The sequence below is a fragment of the Rhincodon typus genome, chromosome 21 (assembly GCF_021869965.1).
Source record: "Rhincodon typus isolate 14 chromosome 21, sRhiTyp1.1, whole genome shotgun sequence".
Taxonomy (NCBI): domain Eukaryota; kingdom Metazoa; phylum Chordata; class Chondrichthyes; order Orectolobiformes; family Rhincodontidae; genus Rhincodon; species Rhincodon typus.
The window spans coordinates 14,086,887-14,107,948 of record NC_063352.1 but is presented as its reverse complement, the minus strand read 5'-3'; the positions used below and the strand labels follow the sequence as shown (position 1 = coordinate 14,107,948).

The 21,062-nt window shown below is 37.0% G+C and overlaps 1 protein-coding gene across 1 annotated transcript in view; it reads right to left on the bottom strand.

The window, feature by feature from the left end:
- The window catches only part of LOC109933425 (voltage-dependent T-type calcium channel subunit alpha-1H-like), a 260,784-nt gene that overhangs the window by 74,901 nt on the left and 164,821 nt on the right, over positions 1-21,062 (bottom strand). Inside the window, exons 13-22 of the mRNA XM_048609686.1 lie at positions 17,319-17,768; positions 14,738-14,838; positions 14,191-14,314; positions 13,913-13,981; positions 9,503-9,687; positions 6,836-6,962; positions 5,360-5,485; positions 4,672-4,761; positions 3,719-3,911; positions 630-781 (exon numbers count right to left, since the gene is read on the bottom strand). Coding sequence (XP_048465643.1) covers positions 630-781; positions 3,719-3,911; positions 4,672-4,761; positions 5,360-5,485; positions 6,836-6,962; positions 9,503-9,687; positions 13,913-13,981; positions 14,191-14,314; positions 14,738-14,838; positions 17,319-17,768 — 1,617 coding nt within the window. The remainder of the gene's footprint in view (positions 1-629; positions 782-3,718; positions 3,912-4,671; positions 4,762-5,359; positions 5,486-6,835; positions 6,963-9,502; positions 9,688-13,912; positions 13,982-14,190; positions 14,315-14,737; positions 14,839-17,318; positions 17,769-21,062) is intronic.

Genomic DNA, 21,062 nt, shown 5'->3' with positions numbered 1-21,062 from the left:
CACTGTTTGCCACCAGGAACTTTCTAGCCACATCATCAATTTGTCCCCAAATGGAAACATAATTGAAATTAATTAGCTACCTGCCTCTACCAGGGAAGATTGCTTGGAAGTATGATCATGTTATGTTATTTAATTTTTCTAATGTTCCTGCCTGCGGATTCATTTCCCAGAAACCAGGAATATTCAAGTCCATTGTCCCTGGAGAGGTAAATGAAAAATGTCACGTTTGTCAAAATGACAAATGCAGCTGCACTGTAAGAGTAGGAAGTAATTGCAAATTAATTGAGCAATGCAGCACGAGCATTTTCTCCTCCTAACTTTTCTAGATCAGCATTTACTGCGCTGCACGTGGGCTTGGTAAATTTATTTCTGGCACTATATCCCTAAAATTGAAAATGTTGAATGATTTAATGCTTGTGTTTGCCAATCTTGATGAGAATAAAACTCAAAGAAACATTTTCTTTGAACTTTGCTTTTTTAAAAGCTCATGAACGATAGGGCTATGTGTTATTACCAAGTTATCTTTTTTATAATTATTAACAAAACCAGAAGTTTACATTCATTGGTTACTGGACCATAAAGACCATCTGTTAGCTAAGTTATATGTCTGCATTTCTGCACACACTTACAGGTGGCTGGTGGTAGTGCTCCATGGACATTGTGATAACATTTATACCAATAATGAATGTGATAAATAGATCCAGGTAGTGGTTGGTGCACAACTTATGGATGTAAAGTCGAGCTGGGGAGTAGTCAGCATAATAGGGTCTGCGTTGGGCTTCTGGTAGAGATAAAATGGGAAAAAATGAAATTTGATTACTTTGAATTTTCATAGGGAAAGTAAGAAACAATAATGTTCACAAATTTGCAGGTTATATTCACATATTTAATATACTAAAATCACTTAGCATCTTAGCTATTGCTGGCATGAGTTAGCATCATCTAATACCAATTTTCTGGTTTAATCTGAATCAAACTGGAGATTATTTTGGTGGTGGTGTAGACACACACTGGATTTTTTCATTAATTTGCAGACTAAGAATCTCTAAATTAAATTCCAGATTCTGTAGATATTATCTTCATAGACCATGACCTCTGCGGGTCATCAATGTGAAACCTGGAAGGGAGGAATGGTCAGAGCGAGTGAAAACAGAGATGAGAGGCTAAAGTTATATCATTTTCGTGCATCTAAACCACCAGTTGAATGGCCTTGAGGTTGCATGCAAATAAGTATGTCTAGTCCAGCGACTCTTACAGCCATACAGCAACATGTGAGTGTAAGGTACACAACAAAAGGACGAACTGTTTGTTTTAGAGAGATGGGAATTAATAGGTAAGTGGTTAAAAATTCACACATGCAATGTTGTGGCTTTCTGTTAAAGACATTTTCTAAATTATGCAATAAATATATTAGGGTTGAACAATAACTTTATTCTTAATACTAACTTTTACATGCTAATAACTTTGTTACAGACCTCTGCTATGAAGACAAACAAAGTTAATATAAATACTATCAAAAGCACTGAAGCCAAAGCAACAATTACACGAGTGGATCTTGTTTGTGAAATGGGACTAATTTATTATATTGCAACTATTGAGATGAAATATAGACCATGCAGTTAATACATGTGCATGTTGCATTAACACATGCAATTTACCATGCACTGCCAGATTGCACAGTGCTAGGTTAGGAAGGATTTTCTGAGGGAAGTTACAACTAAGAGAACAGAGAAAAAAGGAAGTTAACTATACAACAGGAGGTTTATTTTGAGAGGCTTTTGAAATAAATGATGTGTGTGGAAGGATCGTTCCCTTTCTAGCTCTTTAGGTGAGGTAAATTTGCACTTTCCTGGCAGTAAGGGTATCAATGTAAATGCAAGCTGTAAGTAACAACTGTTATTTATAATAAAAGATTTGTACTTAAAACGCTAATATAAAATATGGAAGAGACATTCAGGATCTAATTCGCTCAGAGTTCATCTGGAAAGCATTTTATCCTTGACTCTATGGAGAAGCACAAATTAAACTTGAATTTGTCATTGTTCTTATTGTTTTAGTTCCTCTCAGCTTCTATAAAGGAAATCATACCCTAATTCTCCCAATGGTTTGGACAGTAGTAACAATTTTCATTCGCATAATCGTTACTCCTACTCAAATACATTTATTGATATCACTAATCATTGTGCACATTATTGTATGTCTAGGATTTTTCTAGATTTTAATGTTTTAACAGCAGTATTAAAATTGAACTAATTCTATAGTTTGCAGCAATAATACAAAAGTTGTCGATCTAAACCATGCATGGTAATTCTCCTTGAAAGGTACAAACCAGTACTACACTCTTTTCTAGTAATTATGTTTCTGGTGAGAATGACAGGGAGAATTCATAGAGTATAAACAGACTCAGGATTCAACAAGCAGGTCCAAACTTCCACCACATGGCTTATAAACTAATAGCACAATGCCAGTTTGGGTAAGATTTTTGAGTTATAATTCTAAAAGAGAAGCAGCGGGTAACCAACTTCAGTGGATGAGTGACCTTCATGTTTGACTTTTCTAGTTTCTTCCAGGGGCAAGGGAGTGTTCTGAACATCCTGAAATATGAAGTCCAATTCTTCTCTGATGAAAGGTTTATGATTCTGTAATGCCTCAGCTAAAATATATCATGAATATTTTTATAAGGAATTATGCTTTATAGCATGCGATTGCAGAAGTGCACAGCATTGACCATACTACTGTCCTGGGGAAAGGAGTGGAGAGAAGCAATTTTGTTTGTTATTTGTGATTAAAATAACTAAATGCAGAAAAAGCAAAGTTTTCAGTACTTCAAAGAAACTGCCTAGCAAAGATGCAAGAGGACACATTCCTTCTAACCACAACATCTATATAGTAGAATTTTATAAACAGATTGTAACAAAGGACAGCACTAAAACGTACAGCACAAACTACACATCTTTCTGAGTCTGCCATATTCAGCCGAAACTTTGGGATTTCTCCAGGTACTGCTTTTGGCAAACATGTAATAGAAGAAAAATATCTTTTCTTTACGATTAAATATATTTTCCTATTTTTCTCTATCATCTAAAAGATCTTTAGCTATTAAAGGTATCAAGGGGTATGGAGAGAATGCATGAATATAGCGTTGAGATTGAGGATCAGTCATGATGATAATGGCAAAGCAGGCTTGACAGGCTGAATGGCCTACTCCTGCTCAAAGTTTCAATGTTCTATGTCAGTGTCTAATGAAGCATTTGTTGTATATTAATATGGATTTTCTATAAATAGCAATCAGGCAACGTGTACTTGTGAAAGATTTTTGTTAAGTTCATTAAATAGCTAGTTACTCTGTTTCAATATTGTTAGATGATATAGCTATAGAATAAACATTTTATTGGAAAATAAAACAGATGCTTTATACTTGACTAGCAGTTAATTTTGTATCACTTTGGCCCATGCCCTTCTGCTGTTCCCAGGACCAATAAACACTGTAGGTCATTTTATCTGAAAGAATTAGGACTTTGTGTCTGGTTAAAAAAAAAAGTTTGAAATAAATTAAACCTTAAAAATTACAATGCAACCAGTCTTTCCAGGTCATCATGCAATGTGAATTCAGCATGCACCGGCATGCTACAGGAATCACATTTTCTTCCCAGTTTGGAAACAGGCAGGGCTCAGAAAGATTAAACGTACTACCGACCAGCCAGGCACAGTTCCTTACTCCTGCGCTTTTTTTCCAACCGTCGCAAACGTTTCTCCTCCCGCCGGCGGGCCTCCTCAGCCTCCTGGTGCTGCCGGCACTTGTGGAAGTTCTCCACCACTACTCCCACGAACATGTTTAACACAAAGAAGCTCACAATCAGGAGAAAGGAGATGAAGTACAAGAGCATCCAGGGATTGTGGTTCCTTTGTGGCTGTCGATGGGATAGGAATGTGCAGGATGAGGAAAGGAAGGAGTGGAAGTAGAACAAAAATTAGACCAATTAACTTTTACAACCATTTGTCATAAAGACAAAGGGAACATTTTTGATTTCACATTACAATCATTTCCTTTTACGGGAACAGAACTGATTCACAAAAGATCGATGTAAACAAAGATTACACAGCATTTACAGAATAATAACAAGTTATTTGGCTCAACCTGTCTGTGCTACTGCTTATGCCATATAAGCTTGCTTCTGTCTTACTTCATTTAACCATATCTGTTTACTTTTCCTCCACTGTACTGATTAAAATTCATTGATATGAAATGTTAACTTTGTTTCTTCCCTCACAGTCACTGGTTGACCTGATGAGCATTTCCAGCACTTTCCATTTGCATTACTTCATGTACTTATCTATCTTCTACTTAAATGGATCGATGTTAGTCTCTTCAAAAATCCGTTGTGTTATCAAATTTCACATTCTCACAACTTCCTTGGTAAAAAAAGAGTTTCTCTTGGATTTTTATAGGATTTATCAGTAACTATTTTATATTTGTGAACCTAGTTTGGACTCCCTCAAGTCAAAATATTGCAAATAATCCAGCAATAAAATAACTTATTATTTCAAAAGCACCGTTCATTCTGGTATATAAGGTAAATATATTTTAACTCGTTCTGAATGAAACGTAAATTAACAGCTTATTGAGTTTAAGTTGTTGCAAGAGGATTACATACAGTGTTTTTGCATTACCTGCTTATCAATTCCTATAGCATCGAGGCCATCATACATTATATTCACCCAACCATCTTTGGAGGATAAAACAAAGAGTGACATCAATGCCTAAAAACCAAAAATAAATACATTTATAAGTTTTTCTAAATTATTTGGTTTCCTTTCAAAATTTTTTTTCTCTTTATTCATTCATGGGATGTGGGTGTCGCTGGCTAGGCAGCATTTATTGCCCATCCTTAATTGCCCAGAGGACAGTTAAGAGTAACCACATTGCTCCGGGTCTAGAGTCACATGTAGGCCAGACCAGTTAAGGATGGCAGTTTCCTTCCCTAAAGGACATTAGTGAACCAGGTGGATTAAATGAATGCAAAGATTAAAAACTAAAATAAATATAAAACTGTCAAAAAACCCAAATGATACTACATTTTTGAAGACCTCAGAATTATTATCAAATGACAATGAAGGATATACTGTGATCCTCATTTTCTGCATGTCCACATTAAATAATTTTGCAGAGAAACTAATAAAGTTATTAAACCAATTTCAAATCCCACATAACTAATACCAATAATTTAACAAAAATTGAAAAATAGAGAAACAACCTTGTAATTTCTACGCTTTTCTCTGAATGCATTTTAAAAGATGGCAAATTTGTATCATGCCAACAATAACAATTATTCCATTAAATATAGAACTTAAAACATACCTGTCCAAGATTATCAAAATTGTATTTACGGCGCACCCATTTATAGTTAGCTTGGACACATTCTGACTTATTTGTAATATTCCTGGTATCATGTCCATCACAATGGTAGAACTTGCCTTTAAACAACTGCATAACATGAATATATAGATTTGTGAAGGAGAATTTTAGATGCATTCAATCCACATCATGATTAAAAAGCAGTCACAGCCCTCTTCAACTCCTTGGTCCAAATTGTTCCCCTCGCCCAATAATTTCCAGGAAATTATTGCAAACTACATTTCCTTTTAGAGGAGTTGTTTCTAGAGGTATGACCAACATCAACAACTCAGATTAAATGTGATCTGTGATTCAAGTTAAACCTATCATACAATTTCTATCACTCCTTGAGTTTCTGGCTTGCTGACTCAGAAAAGGGCCCAGCTGAATTTCTAAATCATAAAGTCTTCAAATTGATTTTCTATAAATGTTTTAAACTAGAAAGTAGAAAAATTCACATAATCCAGGAAGGATTAACAGGTAGGACCAGAGAGTTTTCCCTTCCACAATCTCTGGTCCAGTTTGTTGCAATTTGAAATATGTATACCTTCAAAAGGAGTGTTTCTTAAACTACTATGCATGTCCATGAAATATGAGAGATGATATAATTATAGGCACCCCACAGCAGCAGTTCTACAGGTGTGTCTACATAGCCTCCTAATATGGAGTCTTATGTTCAAATAAAGAACCGACAATATTGTTGTATCTAGCCTTGTTGCATGATTGGTACTATTGCAATAAATAGAAGAATGCAAGAGAGATTACAACACATAATTGAGAGAGAATAGAACAATAGGAATGAAACTTTGGCTTTACCCATATCATTCAAGATTTACAATTAAAGCCTTGAAACAAATTTGCACAGTTTTCAAAGCAGAATGCATTAAGTATAAAAGCATTGCACTCATGATTCTGCTTTCCTTGAGACACTTCAAATCTCTCATAAGAAATTAGGAGTAAATATTTCCTCTCCTGGCTAAATCTATTATGATAACGATATTGTTTATAATTTTCTATGACATAACTTCACTGCCCTCTCAAGAGGTAGTATCAGTTAATACCTGTGATTAAGTCCTAAGGATACACCATGCAGTGAAGTAGCCAGTTCTCAAACAGTATGGTTTTCAGGTAGCTTAGCAGAATTGTTATGAATTGAATTTTGCAAAAGGACAGTGCATTGTTTTTTAATATAGTGACATTTGACAGAAGTGTAGTGATGAGCTATTTCTTTGTAGTTTAGATAGTTTTAATGCATGTTTTGGAATCAATTTGAGAGAGATCTTGATGTGCATGCTTCTATAAAGGCAATAATCTTTGAGGGCCAGTTTACAATCTAGCTTACTTGTCTGCTTGTCAAACTCAGCTTAAGTTATTTGAATATGTGAAATCATATTTCTGGGGAGCAGTGCTCTGACATTTTATTAACAATCTCATATTTACCTGGACCCCCAAGATTCCGAAGATTATGAAGAACGCACAGCAGATGAGTACGATATTCCCGATGGGTCTAAGGGAAGTTATTAAGGTTTCTACTACCAGTTTGAGACCTGGAGCTCGACTGATGACTCTAATAAAAGGGATAAATTGCTATCAATAATCATAATCAATGGAATTGGAAGTTAACAGAGTTTCTAATAATAACAGCAAGAGAAAATGTGCTTGGATAGTGTAATAAAGGCGACTTGGCCCATGTGATCTTACAGAAAGTGGACTGCAGCAAAAGTATTAAAATATGACTTGTGGGGAGAATGTCACTCAACCCATCCCACTTTGAGTCATATCACGCTTAAGATTAAAATAAAAAGTCCCTCTGGATTTCTTACAATGGAAAATCTGTCACCGGTTCACCGAAAAATCTGAACTGTGATTTTATCACTTAAAATATTTCAAAGCATGTAGCAACTGTATAATACATAATAACTCAAATAAGTGTTACAGCAAGCTTTGTTTTACCTGGCACCTTATGAACCAGCAGTCTTGATAAACCAGCAAAAATTAAACACCTCAAATACCTGAAGTTTACTGTATTATCGCAATTTCCATGTGGTCAGTTGATGGTGCAAGTGAGAAGGCTCTCTGCCAGTAAGTTTTATTTAAGGAAAAGTTGCATTATCATTTAAGTAATTTATGCTGTAAATAAAGTATAACAGTGATGTGACTACCCTCTACATGAAACTTCTATTACTTACTGTGCATTTTTACATTGATTATGTGGACCTCTTGATCAACCAGCACACTCCTAGTCTCATTGGTGCATTATAATAAAAGGATTTCCTGGTTTTCTAGGAGATTTAATTCCATGAGAGATTAATTTTGGTACCTTAGGGTAAAATCCTGCAACACTTGCAAATATACTTAAGCTCAAGTTTTCTTCCCATTATTTAATGAAGCATCTATTTATTCTACGGCAATATAGAGCTTTCCTTTCAACTTCAGTAGCAAAGGTGAATTTGCCATAGATGTTCCAGACCATAGGACTATTCTTTTGATAGAGAGACAGATGACTGGTGGGTGGTTTAACCTGCAGTTATCATGCCTCAGGTGAGGGCAGAGGATGAGAAGGAGAACTTCAGCTGATGAAAGAATTGAACACATGCTGTTGGCACCACTCTGCATGACAAACCAGCCATCCAGCCAAACTGAGCTAACCAAACCTATTACCAGAATGTTCACCAGTTATACACCCTGCCTAACTTGCCTTCTTGCTAACCTCAATGGCAAGAATCTTCATGCATTTGAGTGGGATATATAATGGGCAGAAAATCTACGACCACCCATTCTTGATTACCACTAGTATTAAAAGTTATCTCCACAGTCTTCCTCAAAAAATTCTCTAGTATGACCTGCTGTTGGTGTTTACCAACAACCACCAACTACAACAGTTCAGGACTGTAGCTAGGGTTGCCAGTTGAACCATATGTCTGAGAAACTGTCAACTTATGGCTGATACTCCTTGGTAATTAGAGCATTATTTTACCATAAAGAGTGATGCTGAACCGAACCGAACCTCATCGCTCACTAGTGGGTCTTTCTTCTAGTTGTTCTAGTTCATCATGTGCTCTTCACAGACAAATGTGGAAGAGGTTTAATCCAGTTGGTACTTGTTACAACATTGTGAATCTAATTTTCCTGAATGCAGTTTAAGGCTCATAACACATATCAACTGTAGGAAATCTTCTCATATTGATTACTACAGAAGACCAATTGGAGGGATATAATCCGTGAAATTAAATTTATTTACTTCACTGTCACAAAACATATGAAATGAATCTGTAATATCATGTAGTCTTACACCAACATTTTTCTTGTTTGCATTCTGAAGAAACATTAAAACTTGCAGGTATAACTTCCCTTGCGTTCAAACAGGCAGTTTTTAAGGAATCAAATTGCAATATTTTGAAATGACTCTCATTTTCTGTACAGATGATGGAAACCAGGAGGACAAAGATTTCGAATGCAATAATTTTGTCATCCAACAATTTGTAGTTTTAGTTGCCTTATCTTTCACCCTTGTTGGAATGGACCTAGCCTGTCTCTGAAACATCTTCTCCTTAAAGGTCACCCATTGTTTCATTACAGTTTTTCATGTCAATATCTGGCTTCATTTCACCTGAGCTGGGTCCCCTGTCAGCCCATTAAAGTTGCCCTCTTCCAATTTAGAAGTTTTATTTTAAGTTGTTCCTTGCTCTTTTTCATTACTAATCTTAACCTTATGATGCAATGATCACTCTTACCTAACTGCTCCCCCTGTCAAACCTTTGGTACTCCTGAGTTATCTATGCCCCAGCACCAGATCTAGCAATGCTTCCTTGTTATTTAATTTAAGGAAAAAAGGGATTTTGAATTTAATGTTTTTGAAAACAGTGGTAGAAAATGTATCGAACTGTGTAAATTAAAGAAGGAAGATGTAGAATGAAAGACAAGAAATTGAGAGATAGAATGAAGAGAATTTTTTGTTCCAATTAAACTGATGATCTTTTTCATAATTTAATGTTCATTTGCAGTGGTAAAGCTGTTCCTGATGTTTCAATACGTGACAGCTCAAGGACGGAGGAGTTCTACTGGCCATACTGGCTGTCTAAAAGTTGAAGTATCAGTGGAACTTACCTCAGTGGTCGTAGGGTTCGCAAGAGTCGTAATACACGGAGAATACCAAGGATCTTTGCCCCTCCTGCTGATGCCAGGGAGACAATTATGTCAATTACAGAAACAAAGACTAGGATGCCATCCAATATATTCCAGCTGCTTTGGAGATAGGCATTCTCACCAGAAAAGAATCCTAGTGCTATGACCTGAGGAAAAACAAGTGATATTATCACAGACTATCAATGAAAACAATATTTTGCAACTGATTAAACTGAGGTTCTAGCCTGAGCTGCAATGGAAGCATCAGTCTTATTGGAAATACAGAGTGGAAAAATAAATGATCTATGTAATTCATCAATGGTGCTGAAACAGCTGATAAATTTTAAGGAGACCTCAGATTCTTAGCAGACATGACACTGGGGGTGGACTTCTATGGACTGGGGTTGACAAAGTAGGAGGTGACCAAAAGTAATAATACTGGCAGCGTGCATCATGATGTCCCACCGTGTTCCTGAATCCACTGATTTTTAAGATGATGGGAGGAGAGAGAGAAAAATTGTGAAAAATGGTAGATGCATTTACTCTTAATAGCTCGCGCTCTAAATTTTAAGATTTCCATGTGCTAGGCAGAGATTGGTAGTTGCATAAAGCTGAACAAGGACAGTTATCGGGAACAGGGTGAACAGTTGGACAAGTTTCATTTGGTATATAATCAGTGGAAGTTTTAAATAAAAACTATTCCATAGTAATGAAATTTTAATAAAATTAATATTGTCCTATCCTATCCTGGTTCTATTTCTTCACCTGCCCTGGACAATTTGAAGATTCAGATGCTTTCACTTTTTTGAAGAATGTATAGAGAGCAGTGAATTAGGTTAGAACATGGGCTATTTCACTGGAGTCTACCTCCAATCCTGCACGATCACTGACTCAACCCGTTCCGGTCACTAACTGGCTGCCACTCCCATCTCCTCAGCCAAGCTTTGCCTCCACCATAATCAAAAGCATTGTTTGATTTTTGACAGAGGCAGGTTCATGAACTGGAAATAAATCCACCCCTTGAAAGTTACTTCTTCAGCTAAAATCCAGCCCAAACATCTCATGCAGACACAATGCAGCAACAAAAAAAAGGAGTTAAATACAAGCCAAACAGTAAACTGTGAATCAGAGGAGGTAATAATCAACTGTAGGCTGCTCTGGTTAAAACGGCATCCATAAAACTGCATCTAGTTATGTTTCCCATGAATCTAGGTGGATGTTTAAGTAATATAGGTAGTGCTGAGAAAAGTCACAAGCAGGTCCTCAGTGTAAAGTGATTTGAGTTATAAAAATGAACAGAATAGACTTGGACTTACTGCCTGAAAAGGATGCAGCTGAGAGATGCCCTTATAAAGCTTTGAGATATGGTTAAGGATGTAGGAAAAGTTAATTCAGAATTTTACTTCAAATGAAACTGGGGAGCATTTTGGGAACAGTGATCATAATTCTGTAAGTTTAATCAGAGATGTAATGGCCTAGCAGTACTACCACTGGACTGTTAATCCAGAGATCCAAGTAATGTCCTCTGAACCCAGATTTGAATCCTGCCACATGTAGATAGAATTTGAATTCAATAAAAATCTGAAATTAAAAGTCTAATGATGACCATGAATCATTAGTCATTGTTGATTGTTTGAAAAACCCATCTGGTTCACTAATGTCCTTTAGGGAAGGAAATGGCAATCCTTACTGGGTCTGGCCTATGTGTGACTCCAGACCTTCAGCAATGTGGTTGACTCATAATTGCCCTCTGGGCAAATACGGATGGGCAATAAATGCTGGCCTAGGACGCCCTCATCCCATGACTGAATGGAAAAAAAGTTCTAAGATAGTTATGGAAAAGAATAAGACTCATCCTCAGCGCTAAAGTGCTAAATTAAGGGAAGGCTAATTACAACAATATTAGACAATAACTGGAAATATTGCATTGGGGGCAGCTGTTTGAAGGCAAACCCACATCTGACATGTGGGAGTCTTTTAGAAGCCATTTGACCAGAGTTCAGGCAGCATGAAAGATAAGGATGTCAAGATTCAGGAACCTTGTGTGAAGGGAGAGATGTTATAAGATTACGTTAAAAAAAGGAAGCATATGTAAGGTTTAGGAAACAGAAATCAAACAAGGCCCTTGAGGCGTACAAAGATAGCAGAAAAGAACTTAAAAAAAACGTAGGAGGGCTAGAAGGGGCCATGAAATGACCTTGGCAAGTGTGATTAAGGAGCAACCCAAGGTATTTTATACATATATTAGAAGCAAGAGGGCAACTAGGGAAAGGGTAGGACCACTCAAGGACAAAGGAAATAGTTTATGTATGGAGCCAGCAGAAGTGGGTGAGGTCCCTCATGTGTACTTTGCATCGGTATTCACCAAAGAGAAAGACATGGATGATGTTAAGTTTAGAGAGGGGTGTGATGTTACTTTAAGGCATGTCGATATTAAGAAGAACGAAGTGTTGGGTGTCTTGAAAAACATTAAGGAAGACAGATCCCCAAGATCTGATGGGATCCAACCCAGGATATTGAAGAAGAAAAGGAAGGGGATTGCTGAAGCCTTGATAGAGATCTCTCTATTCCCTCTAGCCACAGGCAAGGTCCCAGAGACTGCAGAATAGCCAATGTTGTTTCTGTGTTCAAGAACGGCAACAGGGATACTCCAGCAAATTACAGGCCAGTGAGCCTTACATCAGTCATAGAGAAATTATTGGAGAAGATTCTCAGAGATAGGATTTACTTGCATTCGGAGAAGAATGGACTTATTAGGGATAGTCTGTATGGCTTTAAGCAGGGGAGATCTTGTCTCACAAACTTGATTAAGTTTTAAGGAAGTGACAAAGATGATTGACAAGGGTAAGGCAATGGATGTTGTCTACATAGACTTTACTAAAGATGACATGAAAATTGGTGGAGTTGTGTGAATAGTGAGGAAGGATATCGAAGGATGCAGCAGGATATAGATCAGTTGGAAAGTTGGGCGGAGAAATGGCAGATGGTGTTTAATCCAGACAAGTGTGAGGTGATGCATTTTGATGGGTCAAATGCAAAAGGAAAGTATACAGTAAATGGGTGACATTTAGGGGCACTGATAAACAGAGCAATCTTGGGGTCCAAGTCCATAGCTCCCTGAAAGTCACAACACAAGTGGATAAGGTGTTAAAGAAGGCAAATGGCATGCTTGCCTTCATTGGTTGGGGCATTGAATATAAAATTTGGCAAGTTATGCTGCAACAGTATAAGACTTTGGTCAGGCCACATTTGGAGTATCGTGTATAGTTCTGGTCATCACACTATAGGATGGATGTGAAGTACTGGGCGGGGTGCAGGAGAGGTTTACCAGGATGGTGCCTGAATTGGAGTGTATGGCTATAAGGAGAAGTTGGACAAACTTGGATTGTTTTTGCTAATGTCGGAGGCTGAGGCGAGCATTAAAAGTATCTAAAATTATGAGGGGCATGGATAGGGTGGATATTTGGAGTCTCTTTCCTGAGGTGGAAATGTCAAATGCTCGGGGACATAGGTTTAAGATGAGAGGGGAAAAGTTTAAAGGTGATATGTGAGAAAAGTTTTTTACAAAGAGCAAGTGCCTGGAATGCGTCACTAGTGGAGGTGGTAGAAATTGATACAATAGCATAGAAAAACACATGAACAGGCAGAGACTAGAAGGATATGGACAATGGGCAGACAGATGGAATTAGTTTAAAAAAAAAAGCTGTTGGGATTTTTAGAATGTCATCATGGTCAGTGCAGACACAGTGGACCAAAGGACCTGTTCCTGTGCTGTACTGTTCTATGTTCTATGTGATTGGACAAGGAGACAGCTTCAAACTAGTAAAAATAATGTTAAGGTTGATCTGGAAATTCTTTGGATAAAAAGTAATGAAATGTGTAGATTAAGTTTCCAGATATATAATAAGGCACAAAAGCTTTGAAACAATTAGATTCTTTAATGATAGTTGATAGGGGAAGGTGAGACAGGTGGACGTCAGGGGTGTTTTGAGGTTGAATGGCTAGATTAAGGTGGATTGAATAGGCTTCCTCATCTCAGACCATCTTGTGATCAATGTTTCCTTTAGAATTTAGTTGCTAAACAAAGCCCATTCTTTTCAGCGCATGATTTCCTCAAATCTACTCACTGGTTCTCACAGAACAAGTCCTATGCAATATCGTTAAGGCTAGTGTGACTACCCACCAATGGAGCATAATGAGAATAGTGGTTGCAATCTTGCAATTTTCCAGAACCTCAGAGATGATGGATGATCACCAGACTGAGATATTAACTCTTCTTCTTTTTCCACAGATGCAGCCTGATCTGTTCAGCATTTCTAGCATTTTCTGCTTTTAGGCAAATCTTTCAATAACTTCAAAAAAAAAAGTGCTAAAGCACACATGGGACATTACCTTAAGAGCCATTTCAACAACAAAAATAGCAGTGAAGATATGATTTGAGACACTCAGAAACATCCGTTCCTGTTGAGGAAGGAAATAAAGCATTAAATGAGCTGTGAATCATTACATGATCAATTATTTTAAAGGATGCTTCTAAGCATCTGACTGAAAGACTAAGAGGTCTTGAGAGTAAAGAAAGCAATTAGCTGAGTGTTATTTATCATACACATAAAACCATATCAAGTGAAAATGCAAAAATCGGTAGCTGAGCCTGCATTACAAATACTCACTGTACTGTTTGGGTCAATCTCGGGTCTTTCAAGAGCAATTGTAATGCAATTCAGAAATATAAATACAAGGACCACATGGTCAAACATCTTGTGAGCAATGATCTTCTGGCACATGATGCGGAACCTGAAGGTGGTAGAAATAAGGATATGCCACTCATTCACTTGCAAGTTTTACCCAGAAAGGCTGCCACTTACATAGTATTACATTGCATTTAGAGCACAAGAACAAGCCTTTCAGCCCGACAGGCACATACCAGCACATGGGCCTCCTCCCATCTTTCATCTAATTTCATCAACTTACCTTTTTATTTTCTGGTCAATTATCAATGTTATTGTTTTGATACGGAAAGTATATCGTAATGGGTATAAAGATGAAAAGCAGTACTCAGTCATTGAACATAATTAATGTATTTACATATTGAAAACTGTAATAAACAACTTGAGAGCAGGCCATTATATATATGTGTATATATGTTATCTTTTATACCATTGAATACTAGTGTTAAAAGTATGAATGAAAAGAAATCAAAAATGAAATACAATGTACCGGTTTTGAGGAGCAAACAAGTAGAGTGCCCAATCCTCATGCGTTTTACACCACGTTGGTTTGTATGGCTCCAGAAATTGCCAGACTCTAAAACAGTAACTCTGTAATGAAAGGAAAATGATAGTTCACTGTCAACACAGGCCAATAAGTACAATTAACTTGTAAAACACAAGTAGCTATGCAGATTGTTACACTTATCAGTAACTAAAGTTAAAGGACAACTTTTATGAAAGGCATACCAAAATCAGGTTTTTAGAAAAATATTTGAATGATCAACTGACTACTGCTTTAAATTAAAAATCTATGTGTAAGCCTGAGATATTGTAAAGTACAATATCAACTTGGCTGAAAACAGAAGTGAAAGAAAACAGGAGTTAATGGTTTAATGATAGTTGAGCTGTGAAAACTAATCATCCTTGAGTTATAAAGAATGGGCATGATTTTTTTCTCCCTTTTGGCAGCAACCAGGCATTCACTTGCATGTACTTCAATACCTACGCATGAATGAAGTGTGAGAAATTCGAGCTTTAAACCTATAAGAAATGGACATAACATCTGTAATACTCTGCACTTTGAGAAAGCCTGCCACATTATAGGGGTGCAGAGCTTTTTGCCTTATGTGGCTGATTTCCAAATAAAAGTTGATGACAGACATGCACTGACAAAAAAGCAATCTACCACGACATAATTTATCTCTTGGGTGTGAAACATTTTGATGCTCCTAAGAATAAATCAATAATATAGAAGTTCAAGACCGTGGTCCCCTTGTCAGGCAGTCACAAAGCTGCCCCATCCTGTAATTTGCCTGAAAATCTTGCACCAGGGATGATATAGTTATGGTTTTGCCTCATTGTGACTCATTGTTCTCTCATGAAAATTTCCCTTGAGACATCATGATATGTCTGTCTTAATCTATACACACAGGTTGAACTAATTGCAAAATTACCTCTCTTTTATGCTTTCTTTGTCAGCAAATATAGAGGTATCTTGAGTAGAATGCTCATGACTATAAATGTTGGACTGATAGTATTGAAGGGGCTTATTGCCAAGTTGCCAAAAAATGAAGCAAAATGCATGGTGGAATCAAATTATTGGACAGAATCTTATACAAGTTGCTGGCATTGGGACAATTTCAAGGCATAATCCCCCAGAAACAGGCAATTTATAAGTCACCTCCAATTTAGGTTCGCCACCCAATAAGAGATGATGGGAAGTTTGCAGAGGGCCTGAAGTTACAGATGACTGGCTGTGCAACTGGGAAAGTATGCACTACCAAAGTATCAGTCAATACGTGTGGAGCTGGAGGAACACAGCAAGTCAGGCAGCATCAGAGGAGCAGCAAAGTCAACATTTCGGGTCAGGACCTTTCATCAGGACTGGGCTGAATTATGTAGGCGAGAGCACGGGTACATCATGTTGAAGGTGCTCCTGAAGACGTATGAACATTTTACAATAAAGCATTTCCATAGCTGGCAGACCAACATAATGGAAAGGAATTCCCACTGAAAGACTTCTTCTGGCCCAGCTGCTCATCCTATGATTCTGGGGTGGGGAATGTAAAGGAAGCAAAAATGAACTTGTCACCTTGAAGCTGCCATTTGGCACTTGTTGGACTTCAGTCAGTGAGACCTGTCCAATATTGGGAAATTCCTAGCATCAGCAAATTGTTTTGAATTAGTGCCTCACGTCATTCTAACTGATCACCTCCCTCTGCTGTCAAACTTACACATTGCACAACTCATAAAATTTGCTTCTGGCTCGACCTCTGTAGGATTGAGAACATCCTGTTGAATTAGTGCAAGTAGCCAGAAAAATTTTCCCTAGCTATTAAACAGGTTGCCTTTTCATCCCACATTTCCCAAATAACTGAATGGCTCATATGGCCACTTCCTATTTTATATTTGCGCTACAAGTTGACAGTGGATTCCCAGTGATGCACTTAAGGTACAGGAGAGAGCAGATGTTAATTGAAGTAAATTTGCATTGCCTCGTCAGGGGACTGCACACCTTGAGCACTCAAACCCAAAGTGACTGCATTAATTGCATGCACTTTAGTGCAGGTGATCTGTGAGCCTGAAGCCTGTGCTAATATTGTGTGCGCAACTTGCAAAAAGTTGAACTAGTGATGTGTAGTAATAGTTTCCTTCAACTGATCTGAAAATTTGAGTAATTAAGTTAACATTAACTTTCTTTAAATGATCTCTGTAACAGGACATTTTTTGCAAAGGTAAAATGCAGTACAAAAATATTCAAGTAGATATTTCCCTCCATCAGCTATTTCAATATTTGAATTCAGTTTCACTTAATTAAAGATATTTAGTCAGTATTAAGCATCTATCTGGATTAGCAATAGGTGTGTTGAGTAAAAATTAAGACAATTGGAAATCTGAAATTATGCTGTGTAACACTTAACACATTAACACATTTATACAAAATTTCTCTGCTGTTTCAACATGACATTAACTCATTTAAATAATCCTAATATTGCACAATAATTTCAACAGGCATAAAGTGATTTGATATGGGCAACAGAAGATAACTTCACAAATTTTAAAGAGTTAAGCAAACTTGCTAAATTTACATCATCAATTTCATCTTCATAATCGTTTGGGTCATCTTTGTGGTTATCCATTCGAGGAAAGATCTCATTTGGAAAGTGCAAGGATTTGCCATTGCAATCTTGGTAGTCACAAGGTGTTGTGCACATAGGATTAAAGGTCACAGAATGTCGCATTACTGGTACTTGAAGTAGCTCAGGCAAGTCTATGGATCCTTTGGTATCAAAAAATTCAGCACGATGGTGCAAGGACCATCCACTGAGGCTGCCAGCTTTGCTAGACTTTGCATCTTCAGATTCATCATCTTCACCACAATTTTCACGTCCTACACCCGAGAGCAGGGATTCCCTTTCATCTGACTGATTCTTCCGTTTTAGGCTGGGTGCCCTTCCAAGACTATGCCAGCTTGAGCGGCGACTACCCCAATTACTGTTGGTGCCCCAAGGGGCACAAGGTGAACTGCGAATGCTGGACTGGAAAACATAAATAGCAATGAAAGAGAAAGAAGATAAAGTCAAAAATTGTGAAATTATCAAATTTATTTAAGTTATTGCATATAGTAAATGGATTCTTTTGCTCTTCTCCTGAATTTTCTAACCACCTCTCACTTCCCTGCTCTTCCTGGGGCATTTATAACACTGTCTTATCAATAGCTTTGCATCACAAAAGCCTAGCTCTTGAGCCTTATAAAGCCGTTTCATTGTGGATGCTATCAAGTCAAGTCTTTTTCTTTCCTCTTTCATTGTCCACAGATTGGTTTTATAGCTTGTGATCAGAGAGGGGAAACTTTTGACCATTTTCCTCCTTCCTATCCTAAGGATACAAACTGATTTTAATATCCATATTGTCATCCTGACGGAGACTGCCTCACTCAGAACAGTGGAAACTTTTCTGGTCTGCACTGCTCTGTGTCTTCTTAAGAGATGTGCTTACACATAGAGTCACTGAGTGAGCTTAGGGCAAAGTGTTTCATTCTAGTCCCAATGCATGGCAATGATTTCTTCTCAACAGCAATGTCTTTCTCTGCATTTAAACATTTGAAGATATGATAATGTATTTGAAAGCAAATTGAGAAGGATAATATAGCTATTAGTCATGAGTTAGTGGACATTGTTAAAATGCATACTCACAAGGGTCTCAACATTAACATTTACTATTACTGTCAATCCCAAGGGGACGGCTAATCTTTCACTTCATCTGCTATTATCAGAAATACTTGCTTTGTGGACGGTTATGCACAGGTTTATCAACAGGAAAAATAGCTAAGGAACCTATTTTTTCCCATTGTATCTGCTGCCACTTAGCTAGTTATCACCTGTACATTACTGGAGTATTCAGTATTTACACAAAAGGTTTTGGGATAACCTCCTGACTATTAACAACAAAATCAGTATTAGTCCTGGTCCATCCTAAAGATTTTACTCTCAATTCTTTTGGATAACAACAGTTGAATTTTTTAGTACATCATGCTACATGTATTATGTTATGCAGTAAATTTTGGCATATACACCTACCTCCATACAGGAGTCTGCAATATTTATAAAAGTGTGCCAGTTTTATCACTCATAGTCAGTATGACATTCAGGCGACTGATCAACAGTCAAACATCTGAGATAGAACATGTTTCACACACATTGTACATATAATTCTGTAATCGTTCTTTCAAACCAAAGGCACTAGTGCCAACTGGTCATACAAGAAGTTTCAAATCCAGCTTCTTCCAAAGGTTACATGTTCTTGTGTTACCAATGAGTGAACATTACACAGTTCTACTTTTGCTTTGAATTTTAGAAATAAAACTGGTTCTTTTTCTGCAACATAATAGTCCAAACTTTCATTTACCAATTTATATTTCAAACAAAATATATATAATCCTGTTATCATTTTACTGATTCTTTTTAAAAAGAGTGTCCAAGTAATAATGAGTCTCCTTTTGCTTTGTTCGTATTTATGTGGCACTTCCCACATGCAGAAAGGCAATTCTGAATCTTTAAAAGATAAAGAGGAGAAAGTACAGTAAGAGGCAAAAACATATTTGGAGTTTGTGAGCCAAATCAAATTATGTTTTTTTGTTATAAGAGTTCTGAAATGAGGGAGGATGTTGGTTAAAGCTCGCACCTCATCCACCAGCCCTCCCAATCCACTTAACCCATGCCTCCTAACTGCTCCTTCAGGTCTCCTTTCTAAATCTATTCTCAAGCTTCTCTCTTCTGTTCTGAATATCATTGGGCAATGTGGACAGCAATTCCTGATCTCAGAGTGTAGCTGCATTCAAATTCTGGCAGCAGGAAAATAATGTAGGAGAGTGGGAGCTAAACAGCGGATAGAGTTAGGGGCAAGGCAAAATGCAGGGTTAATTTTGACTGGAACTCTGGTTATGTGACTGTGTCCTGAACATGTTGATTGTATTACAGATGGTTAGTACATAAGGGTTTGGTGAGCAAAAAGCCATTGGAAGTGTAGCATGTTTTCAGCGCAAGTATATAATGAAGCCATTGGTTGAGGTGGAGCAAAGTGTTGCATAGCATTGCAGTAGTGAAACTGAACAACAATGGCAAGAGAAAATTGTGGACATGACTGAAAATGTTGCACATGGATGAAGAAAGATCCACAGTGACAGCAAATCTGAGATTGAAAGAGAAAATGATCACATGTATGCTGAATCAGAATCTGAGGAAGAATAGTTGGTCAAGCAATTGAGAGAAAGCAAATCCAGGGTGAAGAAAGACAAAAAGAAAATGTGAAATAGATATCGTGTAGATTAAATCTCAAGGGAAGGATAGCAAGTGTACGTGTAAGAGAAGTAGAAATAGAACAAAATGTAAGATTGAGAAAGTATTTGTGACAGGTTGGAAGCTAATGGAAGGTGTGCATAATGGCTACTAAAATCAATAGAAATAAACAACGTAGAAGATGATAGTTTGGAGAAAATAACTAACAAAATAAATAAAATTTAGAACAAGAATTAAAATTAGAAAAATAGATGAGGGAAGGATCAAAAATAGCTGAGACAAAAGCAAATAGTGCATTTTAGGTCAGCTTGTTTGTTTTCACTATCAGTGAAATAGAAGAATGATCTTTAATATTTAGAAACAAACAGAGGATGGTACTCAACTGGCTCACTCATTGGTAAAATAGTTGTATTTCATATATGATTAAATGTGCATTTAAATGTTACAGACCATTGGATGTAGTTTCTCCACCAGAGAGATCAATTGGATAGAATGAACTTCTAAAAAAAGAGCAAAGCTGAAAATTTAATGCTCTTCTCTTATTAACCTCTACGTTACATTCTCTAGAGATTGAAAAAAAGGATTGATTGTTTAACTAGTGAGGTTTTTATAACTTATTAGGACAAAGGCATATTTGTATTTTCAAAATTTGCCGACACATTTTGGTCTTTGCAGCATCAATTTCTCATACACTTTATTTGTATGATGGTGAGCATTGTGTGTATAGAAATGCAATGCTCTGTCATTCCAACATTTGTAAGCTGGTCAACTTGAGAAAAATTACCACTTATTATGCATATCATTAATATGAATTACTTTTCACATATCATCATATCATCACTGCATACCAAAACAATGATGTGCCTATATTTGATAGCCCCTGAAAATTCACAATGTGCAATTAATTTACGCCTAGTAGTTGGAGTGCTGACAGAACAGCAACTTAATGCTTCCTGTTCATATTAATGATTTCAGTATCCAACCATCACTAATTGCACTGTTGATTTATTTGGCAGAGAAACAATATCAAGAGTG